General features: G+C 34.4%; 1 protein-coding gene across 3 annotated transcripts; it reads left to right on the top strand.

The window, feature by feature from the left end:
• Positions 1-2,129: 2,129 nt before the first annotated feature.
• Positions 2,130-18,181, top strand: LOC128225059 (intraflagellar transport protein 56-like). 3 transcript variants are annotated; one of them, XM_052935068.1, is made up of 18 exons: positions 2,130-2,237; positions 2,512-2,649; positions 4,602-4,694; positions 5,094-5,208; positions 5,710-5,757; positions 7,305-7,500; positions 9,045-9,114; positions 10,795-10,896; positions 11,240-11,314; positions 11,524-11,626; positions 12,036-12,145; positions 13,711-13,774; positions 14,747-14,835; positions 15,099-15,182; positions 15,583-15,652; positions 16,171-16,277; positions 16,717-16,850; positions 17,125-18,181. In XM_052935068.1, the coding sequence occupies exons 1-18, from the start codon at positions 2,235-2,237 to the stop codon at positions 17,237-17,239; spliced, it is 1,716 nt and encodes a 571-aa protein (XP_052791028.1). In that variant the 5' UTR covers positions 2,130-2,234; the 3' UTR covers positions 17,240-18,181. The 3 variants fall into 3 exon arrangements, with proteins under 3 accessions (XP_052791028.1, XP_052791027.1, XP_052791029.1); XM_052935067.1 differs by lacking the exon at positions 13,711-13,774 and adding an exon at positions 13,256-13,319; XM_052935069.1 differs by lacking the exons at positions 5,710-5,757; positions 13,711-13,774 and adding an exon at positions 13,256-13,319.
• The last annotated feature ends 826 nt before the right edge of the window (positions 18,182-19,007 follow it).

Below are 19,007 nucleotides of genomic sequence, written 5' to 3'. Positions count from 1 at the left end.
TTCTCTCTGTGTAAAACTTTGTGTTTGTTTGTATCTTAAACTGTGTGAACAAGTGACTAAATTTAATTGAACAAGCTAATAAGTAAACTTTTATTTATAGGTTAAACTATTCATTTTACTCTGTTGTTTGTTACTGGAATAAAAGGTGAAAACCAAATAGTGCTGTACGTTCCTTTTGGTCGGAGTAATGCTATCTGGCAGACAAACACAAGGTCATGTTGCGGGTGCGAGGCTCACAATACCGCGCACCAAACTGTCGCACAACATATATGCATGAAAACGTCGCCGATTTTACACCATGAGTGACTTCGATAATTAATACTGTTTCTGTTTCAGTTTATTGGCAATGTCAGCAAATGCATGCCTTTGCAAAAATTATACAATTTACGACAGCAAAAGCATCAGTACGTTGTGTCATAGCATTAAATACAAGTCTTGAAAGATTTCTAATATTCCGACTGTTATTAGCACTAGACATGATGGATACAAATTTGTTAATAGTGTTAAAAGTGCAATTCAGGTTATAGTTAGTAAGTAGGTAAGTAAGTTAGTAAAGTGTTTTTTATAGTGACATTTGTGCATAGCATAATAACATTTCATAATGAATAGTTTTACATTTACACCCGGCCCATCGGGCCTATAAAATCACCTATATATCGGCGGTATATGGTTATATTTAGTCCTCAGGTCGGTAAACAGAGGATAAATGCTCTAAAGAGGTACTCTGATTCAACCGTATTGGTATTGCTTATTTTACATTTTGTGTTCTCTCTAACAATGTAAATTGCTTAAACTTGACAAAGCAATTCGATGATACACTTTATCAATGGTTTTAATATATTAATTTTTTTCAAATATAAACTCCTTTTTAGAATTAACGTAGTATTCTATTTTGCTCTGTCAATTAACAAATCATGTTTTAACATACTGATCATGAAGTATTTGTTTTAGCATAGGGACCCTGTTTGATTCATTGTTATAATTAAACCAAATATTACTACTATGTAAAATCTATTCAACCAAATAGACCTTTAATACTGGCTTTTCTGTTAAACATTAATATTTACAAAGGAAATCATTATTTTTTATTAACAGGTACAGTAAAAGAGTTCGTACTTTTACACCGACCCTTTAGAGCTCTCTCATTACAAAAAAAAATAGATAGTGGGACGCGACCAGCCTGGTTGCCCCAAAACAGCCGCATTCAAACTCTGCTGGCGGACACCCAAAATATATCTAGAATTTTTGTGATGTTACTTGTCTTTAATATAACTTCCCCACTCTTCAGTGCCGTATGTTATAACAGGCACAACTAAAGAGTCAACTAATAGCCGTTTAGTCTTTACACCAATAGGATATGGTACCGTAAAGTCCTGAATCACATGATTCTCCCTTAACTGCACAGTATATCGATATTGGCGATCTAGCGACGCAAACCTTAAACAAAATATCCTTCTTAACGCCAAATGCTAAATCCGCCTCTCAAGCGATTGCTTTTTAATATTTTGATAAGATTGGACCTGGTGAAATTCATGGCCTATGATGATTATAACTCTAACAAAAATAATAAATTATGATTAAAAATCCCTTTTTACTTAATCAAACGAAAAATATTCACATGTGATTCCATATCGGAACTAATCAGTCAACAGCACTCTATTTTACAAAATAATGTAGTTTTTTATTACTTACGTTTTAGTCATTATAAACCGTGAGTAGCGACTATTATGTGCACGTAAGTAATGCCAGCGCAGCAAAATCGGCAAAATGCCACATGGTGTTCATTTTTTGAGGTCGTACTTTTGTTTTCATCTGTTTAGATATTTTATAAATGTAATGGTATCGTTGAAAAGCTCAAGGTGGTATCACAAGTAGCTACTGAACAAAATAATAATAATTCAGTCGGTATGTAGCGGTATTTTTTCGGAGGACCAACATGCAAGCGTCGCTGCTTTCTTAGTGTTATTGTTTATCGGAGAAATACAACTGTTCAGCATTTTCTATTTTTTAAGAATAACTGAAGATGCTGCCCTGAAAATAATACGCAGGTTTTATCATGAACTAAACTGTGGTTTTCTTGCCTGTATATTTTCGTTCGGTTCCAAAAAATACAGTGCGCAGTGCGCATGCGCAGCATTCACATTCCAGCAACCGGGCCAAACAAATTTAGAAGTTTGTGAACAAACCAACATTTTGCCCTAGGAAGTGTACTTGACAACCAAAAAAGCATCAATATGGTAAAAGACTGTGCTATACTTTCATTTCATTGCGTCTTTGAACATACAAATATAAGATTTTGAATGAAATCATTAAAATTTTCAAGTCATGAAATGTTTTGCATTGAAATGACAGATGGGTGGGGTAAAATAATTAATTTGTTTGCGTCATTTTTCTTCGTTGACATGCCATTTTATTCTATTTATTCTATTCATAGTCGGTTATAAAAGCTCATCAGAGCTTATGTTGTCTGTATATCTGTCTTGCTGACTTTAAGTAAATATTATCTTACAGATGCTCTCACGCCAAAAGCCGGCCATTGGGCCTGGCTCCACTACCCCAGCAAAAGAAAACAAAAAGAAGAAAAAGCTTCCAAAGTTGGAAGAATTTTTGGAAGCGCGAGATTACACTGGGGCAATAACTTTGCTAGAAGTAAATTTTTTATACCTTTTATACTTTTATCATTAATTGTCCATGATTGCTGTTACCCTTTCTGTTTTAAATCAATATATCCTATGGTAAAATTTTAAGGATCTTAATTAAGAAGTGAGACAACTTCACACAGGATTATATATTCACAAGGTGCATACATCTATCATTGAACATTTTCATAGTCCTGATGATCAATGACATCATTAAAATTAAATCAAACCAAAATAACACTCCAGTTCTGAAGATGGGATTTTCAAAACGACCAAAAAATTCTGTCACATTTTCGCGATGTGGATTCTGTCAATTTCATATTTCTTGGCAATTTGTAGGTGGTGCTTAAGAGCCATCATAAACGATTAACATTGTAATTCATACAATATAAATTTTAAAGGAAATCCTCATCAAGTTTCTGCAGCATTTCTCTGTCTTACCAGTGGCAAAAGTCTGTACCAGGACTGTGGACGGATGCTAAATTCATTGATTTTGTCATTAAAGAGTGAAATGAAAAGTGGGTCTATCACTATAGCAGGATTCAACTTTAACTTATTTTGCCACTTGCTAAAAAAAGCAAGTGGCCTAAAAAATTATAGCTAAATTGTCAAAACTAATTGCTTTTTAAGAAAAATAATTATGAAATCGCATGACTATTATATTATTTTGACTTAAACTAGTTAAAATTAAAACTGATGTGATGAATGTTGTGTATAATTTGACAATAGAAGTACAACAAGGTAAGATACCATAATTACTCACTATAAACACTTCAACTCAATGACATTATAATACCACATGGTCAATAATTGTTCTTTTAAATAAATGGAAAATTAATAAAAGGGTATAAAATAGACCATTACTGTTTTGTACACAGTACACTGACAACGATTTAATTAAGTCATTCAGTTCGCCTTTCACTTTCATTAAAACTAACAGGCAATAAATGCCTGTTACGAATTAAATTCTTAAAGATTCAACTTTTAGTTTAAGCTGATCAACAAAATATATTTGAATGAAATGAATAAAATTATATTTTTCATATTTTAGCACTGTTGTTTTTTCAAAGCCATCATAGATAGTGAAAACTGTCGAAGGTATCCGCTATTTAAAAAATGAGCATAGTTTTTTTACGAACCGATCTTTTTAAGATAATTAAGGTTTGAACGGTTGAACTTGGTGAACATTCGCTAAAAATATCGAGTGGTCATGAAATCCTACTCGCATTTTCAGAATTTGACTCATATTTAGGGAGTAAGCAACTGCTAAATTTGAACCCTGCTATGGGTGTTCTGTACATGGCTCAGGTTTCCTGCTGGCAATTGCTAGTGGTGGCAATAATTTTTCAATATTTTTTCTGAAAATGATATCTGATAGAAAGGGCACCACTGAATTAATTAGGTCGGAATTTAATGGCTTTCTAAATAAACAATGAAATCCTTAGGCTTTCTAAATAAACAATGAAATCCTTAAAGTATTATGGCTCTAAGAAGTAGTGATGTTCCGATGATCGATTATAAACGAAAATCCATTGGTTGGGCCTGAAATCGGCGACAATCGATTGTATTTGGTTATAATCGATCATCGAAATAAAAATTTGAAAAAAATATAAGTAAGTGTTCAGACGTTATCTTTAACAAAATGGCAGATGAAAGCCACAATGAGCAAGTAAAAATGAACTATTTTTGATATAACACTTAATTACTTCAATCATAGACATAACGTATATGCATATAATGTTTAATAATGTGGATGAATAAAACTTCACTTTAGGTTTTATCTAGTATTTTAAAATAAACGATTGTACTATCGATAATTGGTTACTTGAGTGGAACCGATTATCGATTGTAAAATTGGAACCGATGGCCAACACTTCTAAGAAGGCCCTGTAAACGTTATAAGGTATTGATAGTTTTCTATTAATTTATAACTAATAAATGAATACTTCTGATATTTTACAGTTCAATAGAGCCGGTGGGAAAGGAGACCAGGATACAGATCTGTGGATTGCCTATTGTGCCTTCCATCTGGCAGATTATAAACGAGCCATGGAGGCATGTTTGTTTCAGTCATATAGCACATAACAATTTCCAATTATCAATTTGAACACTGTGGCTAGGAATTGTTTAAGTGAAATAACGGTCAGCAGACAATTAAGTTAATTTGGAACTGGAGGATTTAACTGCCTACTGATCAGAAGTCAAACACAACTCAGATCAACTATTTGTTTTCACTGTAGTGTTGCATTTATGTTTCATACACATCAACACTGTTTTAATGTCTTAGCTAATTGAGTGCCTTCCAGTCATCAAGAACCAAATTCAAATTTTGTAGCAGACAGCAAATACATTTGTTCTTACAGACACAATTTCTGACCAATTTAAGTAAATAATGTTCAATAATTTAATTGCAAATTATGTTATACCTGTTATCAATGTTCTGTTCATCTACAGGAGTACAACCGTATTACAGCAAAAGGCACCTGTCATCCAGATGTGTATGTGAACCTTGGTTGTACATGTTTCTTCCTCGGAATGTACCCTGAAGCTGATGAGGCTGCACAGAAGGGTAAGCTATTGCCTCAAGTAGGGTGGAAAGTCCATTTTTTGCTTTGCATTCATTGGTTCTTTGCTAAAATCCATTGAAACTTCCATGTACATCATGCAATGAGTTTGTTGAGACTTCTAGCTATTCTACTTTGATACATGTGTATGTTAAAAAATGTCTTTCATAAGTTAGAACAAAGTGAATATTCGTCTCTCCGGAATTATTATGTTCAAACGCGTACTAACATTGAAGAGTAGCTTCATAAAAATAACTTCGTATCTGCTGTGTAAATAATGAAAGTGCATGAAAATCACATTAAATGTGTTTTGATTTTCTCATCATTTGAGATGTAACACAAGATAAATCTGCACTACATTGATTTTTTAGATATGAATTGATTACAAGTTTGGCTTAATTCAAATAAAAATATTGCTGTATTTTCATGCATTTCCATGTACATGTTAACGTCAATGCATACTGTAATGCATTTGTTGTAAAGTTGAAATCGGCCATTTATTTTAGGTTTGCAGCTAGCTGGAATTTCTGTTGAAAATCTTCACAAGGATGCTTGTAAGATGATTGAGCTCTTAAGTTTCACGGTGTACTGGAGCATCCTCTATGTCTATATTGTTCACCTGCTGGTGCCTTTTAAGCTTGCATGCTTTTCGAGAAAAAGAAGTTGTGGTAATGTGATAGTCTTGGTGTCATAGGCGTGCTACAACTTAACTAAATAACTTCTTAGTAATTTATCCAAAATTGAGTACACATGTTGCCAGTAACAATACACAAATGTATGGCAAAGCCAATAACTGTGGCTTTAATAATCATTGTTTAATAATGTCCTCTTTTGAAAAATAAAACCAGATGAGCGTTGACATCCACTTGCGGTGTTTTTATCTTTTAAAAAGATTGCAAAATTTGGTCATAACAAAAAGTGTAAAACCAATCGTGGATAAAACACATGTATAACATTGGATGCTGCAAACACCTTAGATTTTCTTCTCACTGTTTTCTCACAACAAGCTGACAAAAACCTATTCATATCAATTTTTCACAATCGAAATGAAAATGAAAAAACCCAGACCAGCATGATTCAATAGCCATTGTCTGTGATATATGAGTGTTGTTTGAGAAGTGTGGGGAATTCTCACATAAACATAGTAAATTATGGTACAAATGTTTGTAAATTGGTACAAATAATGTTTACTAGTTATTGCATCAGATGACATTTTCAAATTTTCACCAAATAATGTCAAGATGAGACATGTGACATTGTCACTTATTTCAGGGTGAAATTATCAGGGCAAAATATGGTGGTTATCTTACTGCAGAAATTGTACCTTTTAAAAAAAAAATGACTTGCTTCAAATATACATGAGGTTGTGTCATGGATACCATTTTTCAAACCTTTTCACCAAAATCTATTTTTATGTAAAAATTCTGCATCTTTTCCAAACAACCCTTGAATATAAAATTAATCATTTGAGGATATGCATGGTACAATGTCAAATAAATCTTACAGAGCTGATATGAACTTCCAGCTACTGGCTACTACATCACTTAAACCCCATAAATTGACACATCTGTTCTGAAATCATTTATGTCTTATTATGTTTCATTCTCAAAAGTTGCTGTTTTCTTTCATTCGTTCAATGCAAGGCAGAAATTTTATTTCAACAAATTGCAGTTTTTACACTTACCGGGTAGTACAAACAAAAACTAAATAATTTCAGAATTAAATAATCCCATTTACTATTAATTGTGCAATCATGAAAAGTTGAATATATTAGAAATAGTTACTAAAACTTATTGCTGTTCTTGTACATTGTATAAACTTTTGAATGATCCATTTGCATGACCCATTTGCACTAGTTCAGTGATACTACTATCAAGGTTGTGAATCTGATGAATAGAAATTTCCTTTCAAACTGACTACCATTACATGAAGCAGTTTTATTAGTTAAATTAAACTAGTGACATTTAATTTTCATTTACACTTCATTAAAATACTCATTTTAATCTCAAAATCTTTGCCTTCTTAAATTCTATTATATTGACTAATTTGAAAGCATATATACATTGCTGAAAATATAACCTAAGTGTGTTCCCTATCCCAGCTCCCACAAGTCGTCTCCAGAACCGACTTTTGTTCCACCTCTCCCACAAGTTTAATGATGAGAAACGACTGATGGGCTACCATGGTCAGCTACAGGACATCATAGAGGACCAGCTCTCCCTGGCATCCATACATTACCTCCGCTCACACTACCAGGAGGCCATAGATATATACAAGAGAATACTGCTTGATAACAGGTATTACCATCGCTATTAAAATGGAGAAAAATGGTACAGGTATTGATCTATAAGAAATAAAGAAATTTTTGCTCGAGTTTTTATTGCTAAAATCAGGGTACCGGTATTTGACTTTTGTAGAAATCACATTTTTAGCTCGACTTTTCGAAGAATAGGTGGGCTATACTACTCGCCCCAGTGTTGGCGTCGGCGTCCGGTTAAAGTTTAGGGGCAAGTTGGGATTTTCACTTATAAGTCCAATACCTTTCATTCAATTGAGTTAATACTTCACACATTTGTTCAGGGCCATCACATGATGAGGTTAGATAACTCCATATTAGTCTTTACACAGATTATGGCCTCTGATTGACTATGAAACTTAGGTTCAAGTTTTAGGGCATGTTGGGATATTTATAAATAACTTCTATACCTTTTGTTCAATTGACTTAATACTTCACACAGTTGTTCAGGACCATCACACAATGAGGTTACATAACTCCATATTATCCTTAATACAAGTTATGGTCTCTGATTGACTTAGGTTAAAGTTTTAGGGCAGGTTAAAGTTTTAGGGCAAGTTGGGATTTTCACTTGAGACTCCAATACCATTCATTCAATTGACTTAATACTTGTTCAGAGCCATCACATTATGAGGTTAGATAACTCCATATTATCTTTTATACAAATTATGGCCCCTGATTGACTATGGAACTTAGGTTAAAGTTTTAGGGCAGGTTGGGATATTTATTAATTACTTCTATACCCTTCATTAAATTGACTTAATACTTCACACAGTTGTTCAGGACCATCACCCAATTGAGGTTACATAACTCCATATCCTTAATACAAGTTATGGCCCCTGATTGACTTAGGTTAAAGTCTTAGGCAAGTAAAAGTTAAGGGCAAGTTGGGATTTAAATCAAAAAACTTTTATACCTTTCATTCAATGCACTTAATAAAATTCAGAATTATTTACGACCATCTTACAACAAGAAACATAACTCCATTTTAACCCTAAATACAAATTATGTCCCTTCAATATTTTTTTATTTTATTTTTAAATTTCTTTTGACAGGCACATTTTTACATTCTTAACCAGTTTTATACCAAGGGAAAACAAGGAGGGCTATACTATATGGCCCTTGAAGTTTTTTTATTATATATATTTTTTTTTTAATTTCTTTTGAAAGGCATATTTGTATATTCTTTACCACATTTTCATAATGGGAAATCAAGTTATTTGAATGACTTGCGTCATTTTTCGGGTGGTGGGAGGGCAGTATCAAAGTCACCTTATGTATTGAATAATTTTAGTAAGGTTTGACATAAATAGACCAAACTTGGTAATACTACATTGTTATTGTATTCACTTCTAAGTCAAAGCGGCGAAGTCGAGCGCGCTGTCTTACGACAGCTCTTGTTATAGATAGAAACTAGGAAAATTAAGGCTGAAGATTAGTTTTAAATATGATTGATTACTGTTAGAACCTATTATATCTGCATTGTAGTTGTAATGTATAATTGAAAGAAATGTATTCCATAAAATGACCTTATTTGTATTTCAGAGATTTCTTGGCACTAAATGTGTATGTGGCTCTGTGTTACTACAAGCTGGACTACTACGATGTTTCACAAGTAAGTAATAGTTTCATTTTTATAGAACAAATTACAGGTTTTGTCCATTTAGGCTTTATGTGTTTTTAATCAATGCAAGAATTAGAAGAGTTGTATATAGACTTCGTAAAATTATGTGATAATTGAATAACTGAATATTTATGCCCCCTTTTGAAAAAAGTGGGGTATATTGTTTTGCACATGTCGGTCGGTCGGTCGGTCGGTCGGTCTGTCTGTCGGTCGGTCGGAATACCAAATGGTTTCCGATCAATAACTTGAGAACGCTTTGACCGAGGGACCTCATACTTGGTATGTGTATTGGTCATCACCAGCAGATGAACCCTATTGATTTTGAGGTCAGTGGGTCAAAGGTCAAGGTCAGTGTGACCTTTACATGAAAAACGGTTTCCGATCAATAACTTGAGAACGCTTTGACCCAGGAACCTCATACTTGGTAGGTGTATTGGTCATGACCAGCAGATGAACCCTATTGATTTTGAGGTCAGTGGGTCAAAGGTCAAGGTCAGTGTGACCTTAACATGAAAAACGGTTTCCGATCAATAACTTGAGAACGCTTTGACCCAGGGACCTCATACTAGGTAGGCTTATTGGTCATGACCAGCAGATGAACCCTATTGATTTTGAGGTCAGTGGGTCAAAGGTCAAGGTCAGTGTGACCTTAACATGAAAAACGGTTTCCGATCAATAACTTGAGAACGCTTTGACCCAGGGACCTCATACTAGGTAGGCTTATTGGTCATGACCAGCAGATGAACCCTATTGATTTTGAGGTCAGTGGGTCAAAGGTCAAGGTCAGTGTGACTGTAAGCTGAAAAAAGGTTTTCTGATTGTCCATATTTTATTTTCTTATATAGTAGACAGTAGAAATTTATATGTCACTAAATGCATGAGTTGAAGTATCAGTTTTCAGTGAACATCTAGTTTAATTATGCCCCCCTTCGAAGCAGAGGGGTTATATAATTGCTTTGCACATGTCGGTCGGTCTGTTGGAAGACCAAAGCTTGTCCGAGTGATAACTCAACAATTCCCGGACCTATGGTCATCAAACTTGACATGAAGATTAGGTATGACCAGTAGATGACCTGCCTCATATGCATCCAATGACAAATCAGCTGTCATTTCAGTCCATGCATATTTCATTCAATTGTCCAAATATTTCTGGCAACTTGGCGCTCAGGGGGCATAATGTTTGACAAACATCTCTTGTTTGAAAGTACATTTACATAACTCCTACTTAACATATATTTAAGAAAACAAAGGGCAAAAACTGTGGTTGATAATAGTGATGATCATTGGTCTTCTAACCAATTAACTTGACAGTCAGGGCTGTACCAATTGTGCTAATTGTTTATTAAAAATAAATGCCTAAATTTAATAGAATATATATTTATTTTTTAAATTCTTGGTGTTCAGCAGGAAATGTCATGTGAATTCCTCTATATTAGCCAGTCCACTTGATTAAGCTTCTAAATAACGCACAAAATAAAACCAATAAATGACTAAAGGGGTATTTGGGTTTTTTGTGGTGTTACTAAACGGAAGCTAGTCTGAGCTCTTCTCAATGATTAAATGTACATATATGCTGGGCTATTCCACTGAAAGCTTAATATTAAAGGATTGATATCAATTGATTTCTTTGTAACTGTTCAATGACTACCATGTATTGTATGTTTCCTGTAGGAGGTGTTAGCCGTATATCTACAGCAGTTCCCAGACAGTGCCGTCGCCCTCAACCTGAAGGCATGCAACCACTTCCGCCTTTATAATGGCAAGGCTGCAGAGGTATAATGTTAAAGTGAATTCTTTTATTGACTTCTTTTTTGTCTTCTAAATGAGGCTGTCAGTGATGTATTGCAAATTATTGGTACATTGACCATTTATGTAACTTAAGTTTGCTGGATAGCACCTTATGTAGATAGCTTTAATTTTTTGTGGTCCCTCTTCACAATTGAATTGTTTCGTCCAATTTTGAGAGGCTTAGAATTGATGATGTTCTTTAGTCACTGGAAAACAGCGGCTTATTGACTATTTTCCTAGGTTGCTCAATCATGGTAGTACATTAAAATCAATGTTAAGAGAAGATTGAAGCTACATAAAAATACAGCTGGCTTGATCTTCCTTGCAGGCCGAGTTGAAAAATCTTGAGGACATGGCATCACCATCCTTCATTTTTGCCAGGGATCTTATCAAGCACAACCTGGTATGTTAATTACCCTTTCTTGTGTTTTGGTTTCATTACAAAAGGATGTGAAATTGTAAATTATTGTATAACTCATGATGAATTTAAACATGATATAGTTAGCTGTAACTTAATTTCATTGTTCAGTTCAGTTTTAATTTGAAATACTGTCAATGTCATAGAGTTACATTATCTGATACATTATACTGATGCTACCTCCCCATCTACAGGTGGTGTTTCGGGGAGGAGAGGGGGCCCTACAGTGCTTACCTCCCTTGATTGACGCCCTCCCGGAGGCCAGGCTCAACCTTGTCATCTATTATCTCAAACAAGGTGAGTTCTTTAATGGAGACAAAACAGCAATCGGCTTAAAATTAAGATTCGTATAATTGTTATTTGTATCTGTTATTTGACGCTTTAAATTTTATTACAACAGCCTTTTACAATAACCTACTTTTAACAAAATAATATATTGAATTCATGTGCACATGGAGTCTTTTGTTTGTTCAGGGTAATCATGTGACAAGAAAAAAAATCAATAGATTAGAGTACATTTATTTGTAGTTGATTTGGCATTCTACTGCAGTCATTTTCGCCATTTGCAAACCTTCAAATTAAGAATATTCAAGAAAATCTTTAATTGAAAACCATTGTTTTAAGGAAAGAAGTTTTTAATAAATGAAAGATAAACTTTTAAATTTATGTTATCTGTTTGAGTAAGTATGAGCATCTTGTACTGCAGATGACGTTGGTGAGGCCTACAACCTGATCAAGGACCTGGAGCCAACCACACCCCAGGAGTACATCCTCAAGGGGGTGGTGAATGCCGCACTCGGACAGGAGCAGGGATCGGTAAGTATGGGTGGAATTTGCTGTAAACTTGCATATCAGACTGTCCATAGTCATTAAATAAATATTAAAGGGTTTCTGCAAATTGTGGATAAAAGTCACAGTGATTTTTTTACTCATGTATATGTCCCTGTTGCCTGTGGAAATCATATTTAACTGTTAAAATATTTCATTTTAAACAGTCAAGATATAAATATAAGCTGTGATTTTAAAATTTGTGAAACAACCATTGACCTTTGCGTCTACTACTAATAATTTTTTTATTATTGAAATATAATATTCTGTTTTTTGTTGTTCATTAATTGGGATAGCATACATATTTCAGCTTCTTTCTGGCAAGAAACAAAGCAAATACAGTGTAATGGTCTTTGTTCAAAGTTAGATAAATGGCAGAATTTCCATATGCATGTTTTGTTTATGTAAATCTTTATATTGTTTCTTATTTTACTGTGTTTATCACAATTCTATTCAATTATTGGTTTTGGCTTGTCTTGTTTTTCAAAGAAAAGTTGAGGTATTCACTATTGTCATAGCCTTGGTCTCGGTATTTGTCAGGACCATAGGCACTCAGAAACTTTAACCTTTGTTGTTACTCAAAAACTGTTAAGGGCTATTCCATTTAAACATATAACCCCCAGGGGGAAGGCACATTTAAATAATACCACCCCCCTACAGAAGCAAATTTACTCCTTTGTGGTCCATATTAGTGAAAAAAGACACCTGCCCATACACTATGAAAATTATTGCCTTCCCCCTGTGGGTTATATGTTTTACTGGAATAGCCCTAAACTGGAACAGATGAATTCAATATATTTGAATTCGGGAAATATTGCCAGAAACATTTAAGCAACTCCTATATTCATGGAATAAATAGTTGTCGAGTTATGCCCCTTTTGCACCGCCAAAAACTTTGAGAGTTTGGTAAAATCTTTACCTTGACAGTTCATAAAATATAATTGTAAGTTATAAAAGAGGTTGTAAATTTCTATTCGCATGTCTTTTTTTAGGTGAATTAATAGGTCTCATAAAATGTAATTAAAAGTCTGATGTTGTTCTACTACTTATATATTTATATATGTGTAAGTTCTACAATGTGCTGGTGTATATTGACAGCGAGAGCATTTGAAGATTGCCCAGCAGTACTTCCAGTTGGTAGGGGGCTCGGCCAGCGAGAGTGGTAGGTCACACTCTCTTAACACACATTACATGTGTGTATATACACTGACCAAGGGGATATCTGTACACAGGCTGTAACTATGTAACAGTCAGGCTGTTGAATTTGAACAAGAAATAAATTGAGACTGAAATAGAATATGGCAGTACAGGCGTTATACCCATGCATGTCTGTGTACAGATATTTACATTTTCAGTGCATAGCATGTTCACAGAAGTTTATTGGTAGGAAAAAGTTCATTTTTTCAGTTATAGAAATTCTGTTTTAAAAATACTTTGTAAACCCCAGCCCTTGCCAGTAAACTTCTCAGTGAAGGACACTCAGATATCCGACATGGGTATTGACAGGTGCCTGTATAGCGAGGGGGTCAACACATTCTTATCTTTATATTCAGAGAGAACATCTAAAGGAAGCTCAACAATTTTTCCAACTAGTTGGTGGTTCTGCAAGTGAAAGTGGTATGTTGCTATAGACACATCTATGTATCTCTGTGTTGACATGGAGCTTAATGGGTTGTTTGTTACTTCTGGTCCCTCTGTCAAGTATCTTTCAATAGCCTGCTATCCGGATCTTTAGTTAGTAAAACTTAAAAAACAAATAATGATGCTAATTAATAAAAGTAACTTTAGTCATGAGTTAAATGTGCGAAGATGAAACAGAGAATTATATAAGTATAAGCAATCAAAAACTGCTATTTGCAAAACCAACTTACTTTGTTACATTCATTTTGACTCATAAAACTGTTTTAAGTTGAATTAATTTCTGTGTATATGTCAACTTGAGATACAAGATGTTTTTTTTCCAAAAGTGCTGAACAAATTCAGTTGATGTTAGTTTTTGGTGCCATGTTAGAGTATCCACAGTTTCTTCCTTTAGTTGTTTTCTTTCTTCAATATTTATGTGTTCTCGTTATCAACCCCAGACACCTGTGTACACAAACAACATCTAACTATTCTAATACGGGTTGCAGAAGATAACATTTACCATCTTATGTTCTTTCACTCCTCACGTTGCTCTAATTGAACAGCCTTATTCAATACTAGTTCAAGGGGAAAAATACCCTAATGAAACAGCTTGTTTGTTAACTAAGTTTAATTTAATGTTTAAAATTTCATGTACATGTCATATCAAAATTATGTTCTGAAATACATATAACAATGAACTTTTGTTTCTAATTTTATTAATACATGACTGCTTATAGCTACTCAAATTTGGTAGAATAAAATTGCACATCATTGTCATGTGGTCGTTCATAAATAAGTTTCAACACCTCTTTCATATAGATTGTACAATAATAATAATAGCTTTAATAAGTCTTGATGTTCAATATTAAATTATTTTCTTTTATTGAAACATTGAATGAAATGGTAAGATGCTTGTCACACATAGATACAACTCAACCATTACTGGTAATGTGCTTGTGTTTCCAGATACAATCCCAGGTAGACAGTGTATGGCCTCCTGTTTCTTCCTGCTCAAGCAGTTTGAGGATGTCCTCATATATCTCAACTCTATCAAGGTGACATGCACTTTCAAGGATCACTCCATTTCATGAAGTTAAGATGTTAAATAAAACGGTTACATTTGTGTAAATGAGTTTTTAAAATAATTCAACAGTTTTACAACATTAGATCTTGCTTTAAATGGTATCAATCATTCACTTGCATGTTCTTTGGACATCCTGTTATGATTGTATGATATAGTATGACTTTTATGTTGCTTCGTCAAAGCATTTTCAAGTCTATCGGCTTTCACGCCATTCTGTCTATGGTTTTTCTCCAGAGTTACTTCTACAATGATGACACATTCAACTTCAACTACGCCCAGGCTAAGGCTGCTGTCGGAAACTTCAAAGAGGCTGAGGAAGTATGTTGGATTGTAAATCACTTACATGTACCTGGTCAAATGATATTGTTGTTATGAATTGTTTTCCAACAATAAGTTGCTCCTCTTTCAAGTGAAGTTATCATATTCACTTACTGTTTACATGTTATAAAATTACATATTCACAGTAAGTGAGTTCATTCATAGTAAGTGAGTTCAAAATAGAAAATAAGTTATTACCAGTATATTAGAATTAGTTATTCAACATCAATATGTTCATTTTTCAAACTTAATGGAAGTTATCACATTGCCAGATTTAAATGGATTAAAATAGATATTAAGAGTAGTTGCTTAGCACAATGTCTGTGTAGAAGTTAATTGTAGTTTCTGTATGTGATGGTGTACATTTTGTTGTGTAGCAAGAAGTGTTTTTTTTTTGCAGGTGGCTCTGCTGATCCAGAGTGACAAGATTAAAAATGACTACACCTACCTCAGCTGGCTGGCCAGATGCTGTATGTACACTGTATACACAGTTGTACTCACTTAAGAAAATATTAGCATGTGGCTTGCATTATTAAATGTTTGCCTTAATGGTAGCCTGCCATATAAGAAACCTGTTAGGTTTCTCTTTAAAAAAAATGGTAGTCCAGCATAATTGTTTCCTAGCCAGCAGGCTCAGAACTCTGGGTATCAGAGAATCAGCTTTATTCCATTTGTTAATACAAAAGTGTAATGAAGGGAACAGTGTCAACTAGTAATAAGATTCAGCAGTTCATCATCAAAACTCAACTCAGGAAAGTAACAATGAAATTAAGATTTGCAGATATGCCACTTGAGTCCGAACTCAGACTTCATGCTTTCTGAAATCATTGCCAGTGTTCTTCAGTGTTTCTATCCCCTTAATGATAAAATTTCCTCATATAATATTATTGTCTCATAGAAATTAATCCAATATTAACTTCCAGTTAAGTTTTGCTTATTTTGTTTTAATTGCACACCATTTCAAAATGGCTATTGTGTTGTGTTTCAGACATAATGAATCGCAAGTCTCGTCTAGCCTGGGAGCTGTACCTGAAGATGGAGACGTCCGGAGAGTCCTTCTCCCTCTTACAACTCATAGCAAATGACTGCTACAAGGTAGGTCACATTTTGGGTATTGACATTTGTTTAAATGGATAATCATTGGGATGGTTGTTTCACATAGTTATTCAAATGTTTTTATTGGATAAAAGAAAAATCTGCTCCTTAAAACATAAAAATAAGAGGGTTTTTTTATAATGCATTGATAATAGTTTTACCAAAATCTTTCCGCTGATTGAAGAGGGTCTTCATTCTGTAACCTGATAGCTGTGGTGTTTAGGGACTTGAACCATGGAAATAATTAAAAATTCCAATGAAACTTGATACACATTGGCAGTGACAAAACACTTAAATGTTTAGCAAGAATCATAACCCTGTTGTTAATAATTTTTAAATATGGACCTTTGTTTAACTGGGGAATAAAACAGATGAGCGTTGATGTTCACTCCTCAGCACTCTTGTTGAATTGTAGCAACCTGCATGTTGAATGTTTCAGATGGGTCAGTTCTACTACGCTGCAAAGGCATTTGACGTCCTGGAGAGACTGGACCCGAATCCCGAGTACTGGGAGGGGAAGCGAGGGGCGTGTGTGGGTGTGTTCCAACTCATCATAGCTGGACATGAACCCAGGTAAGAGGCTAGGGATGTCATTCTTGTATTGTATCAAAGCTAGCATTTTACTTTGTAGACTCTGGCTTAAATCCACTATACTTAAGTGTTGATTTTGATTGTTCTGAAGACCTGCCTTTATAATCTTTATAAGGTATTCGTTTTCCTAGTATGTAGCATTCACACTGTGAGTTTTGTTTTTGTTTTATTGATAAGTAAAAAATTCTGAAAAAAAATCTTTATTGGTCTTGTAGTTCTTATGAAATTTTATACTTGAAAAAAACTTATTTTGCAGGGAGACATTGCGAGATGTGATTAACATGCTGCGAAACACGAGCAACCCACAAGTGGAATACATGGTGCGGACAATGAAGAAGTGGGCAAAGGAAAACCTTGTGCCTCTACCCTAGTGATTCAAGAAGTTATAGTTTAAAATTCCATTGATTCTGAATACCATGTCTAGGGGAGTATTTGCAGCAAAATCCTGAAAAATAAGAGTTTTGACTTGACAAGGCTAAAATCTGGTTTTCATACAGTGAAGAAAAAAGGATATTCGCCAGTTAAAATTTAGTTAAATGATGGCATTTAGCCTGTTCCTGAATGCTCCTCCCACTGCTGTGTGGTTATGTTTCTGCTGCTCCCTAGATCTGACAAGTGTTCTCTCTCTGTTCTGTGATACTGATTTTTTACCAGACACTGGCATTGTATATGACATGATGCTATATCTCTGTGGTTGTGCCCTTCTTGAGAATCATACATGATATATTACTGCTGTTCATGGCCCTTGGAAGATATGTCATTTTCCATGAGTTATAATGTTACTGATTGTTAAACATAAACACTGGCATGTATAGTTGTTGAACGGAACACACCAAGGGCAGTATTCATATAGCATCTTGGTGAAAATGTGTTTTTTTTTCGATTTTGAATGTAAAGAAAACAATATGTGTACACCAAAATATGAAAATAAGCAAGAAAATGGTCTTAATAATAAATGAATTATCATTGTCAAACTTCAGAAAAGTTACTCCAAAATGCTTTATGTATACTTGTTTGATTTGCATGTGATTGTTCTCACTCATAGACACATTCAGAATATAAAAAGTAGAAAACAAAGTTCTTATGTATGCTTTTCTTTTTTACTACAGTTTATTTATTTCAATTATATAATTATTTTAATTGTGATCCGTCCACTGATTGTGTAAGATGTTTTGAGTGACATTCTGTTGTAAATGATGTAATATTATGATAGTTATTGTTCAAATTTATTTTATTTATAGTTGAGCAAATGAAATTGTAAAAAATGAAAATGTTATTACCAATGAACATGTGCTTTAAACCATGGCAACTGGTTTGTTGTTTATAGTTAACTACGTCCCGTATACATTTGGGTACAGCGCTCTGATAAGACGTGATTTATCTAGTTAGTTATTAACTTGCATAACTAGCTGAACTGGTACATTTATTGATTGTCTATTTTTCTATGAAACAATTGAGTTGTAAGAGTTGTTTTCAGTAGCGGCACTGTTGTGTGAATACTTGAACCGTAGCCATTACTGCAAAACCATTCAATCTATTCAAATGAAATGGTTCACATGTTTCCAGAGACATGTACCAAGGCCCATAACTCTGGCTGTAACATGGATCGAGTAATTCCATTTGTTTAAATGAAGGAAAATAAATGAACTTTGCCATTCTCTTTGCCACTAGTTATTATGCCCCCGAAGGTGGGCATATTAAAATCGCACCGTCCGTCTGTCCGTCCTTCCGTCCGTCCATGTGTCCGGCTCAATAACTCGTGTCCGGGCTGTAACTTTCCCTTGTATGGACAGATTTTAAAATAACTTGCCACATGTGTTTGGCATACCAAGACGACGTGTCGCGTGTAAGAACCGTGTCCCTACCTCTTAGGTCAAGGTCACACTTAGGTGTTTATTCACAATGGAATACTGCATATAAGGACATAGAGTATATGTTGTCGTGTCCGGGCTGTAACTTTCCCTTGTATGGACAGATTTTAAAATAACTTGTCACATGTGTTCGGCATACCAAGATGACGTGTCGCGTGCAAGAACCCTGTCCCTACCTCTATGGTCAAGGTCACACTTAGGTGTTTATTCACAATGGAATGCTGCATATAAGGACATAGAGTATAGGTTGTCGTGTCCGGGCTGTAAC

The sequence above is a fragment of the Mya arenaria genome, chromosome 2 (assembly GCF_026914265.1).
Source record: "Mya arenaria isolate MELC-2E11 chromosome 2, ASM2691426v1".
NCBI classification, from domain to species: Eukaryota; Metazoa; Mollusca; class Bivalvia; order Myida; family Myidae; genus Mya; species Mya arenaria.
This window is presented reverse-complemented; position numbering and strand designations above follow the sequence as displayed.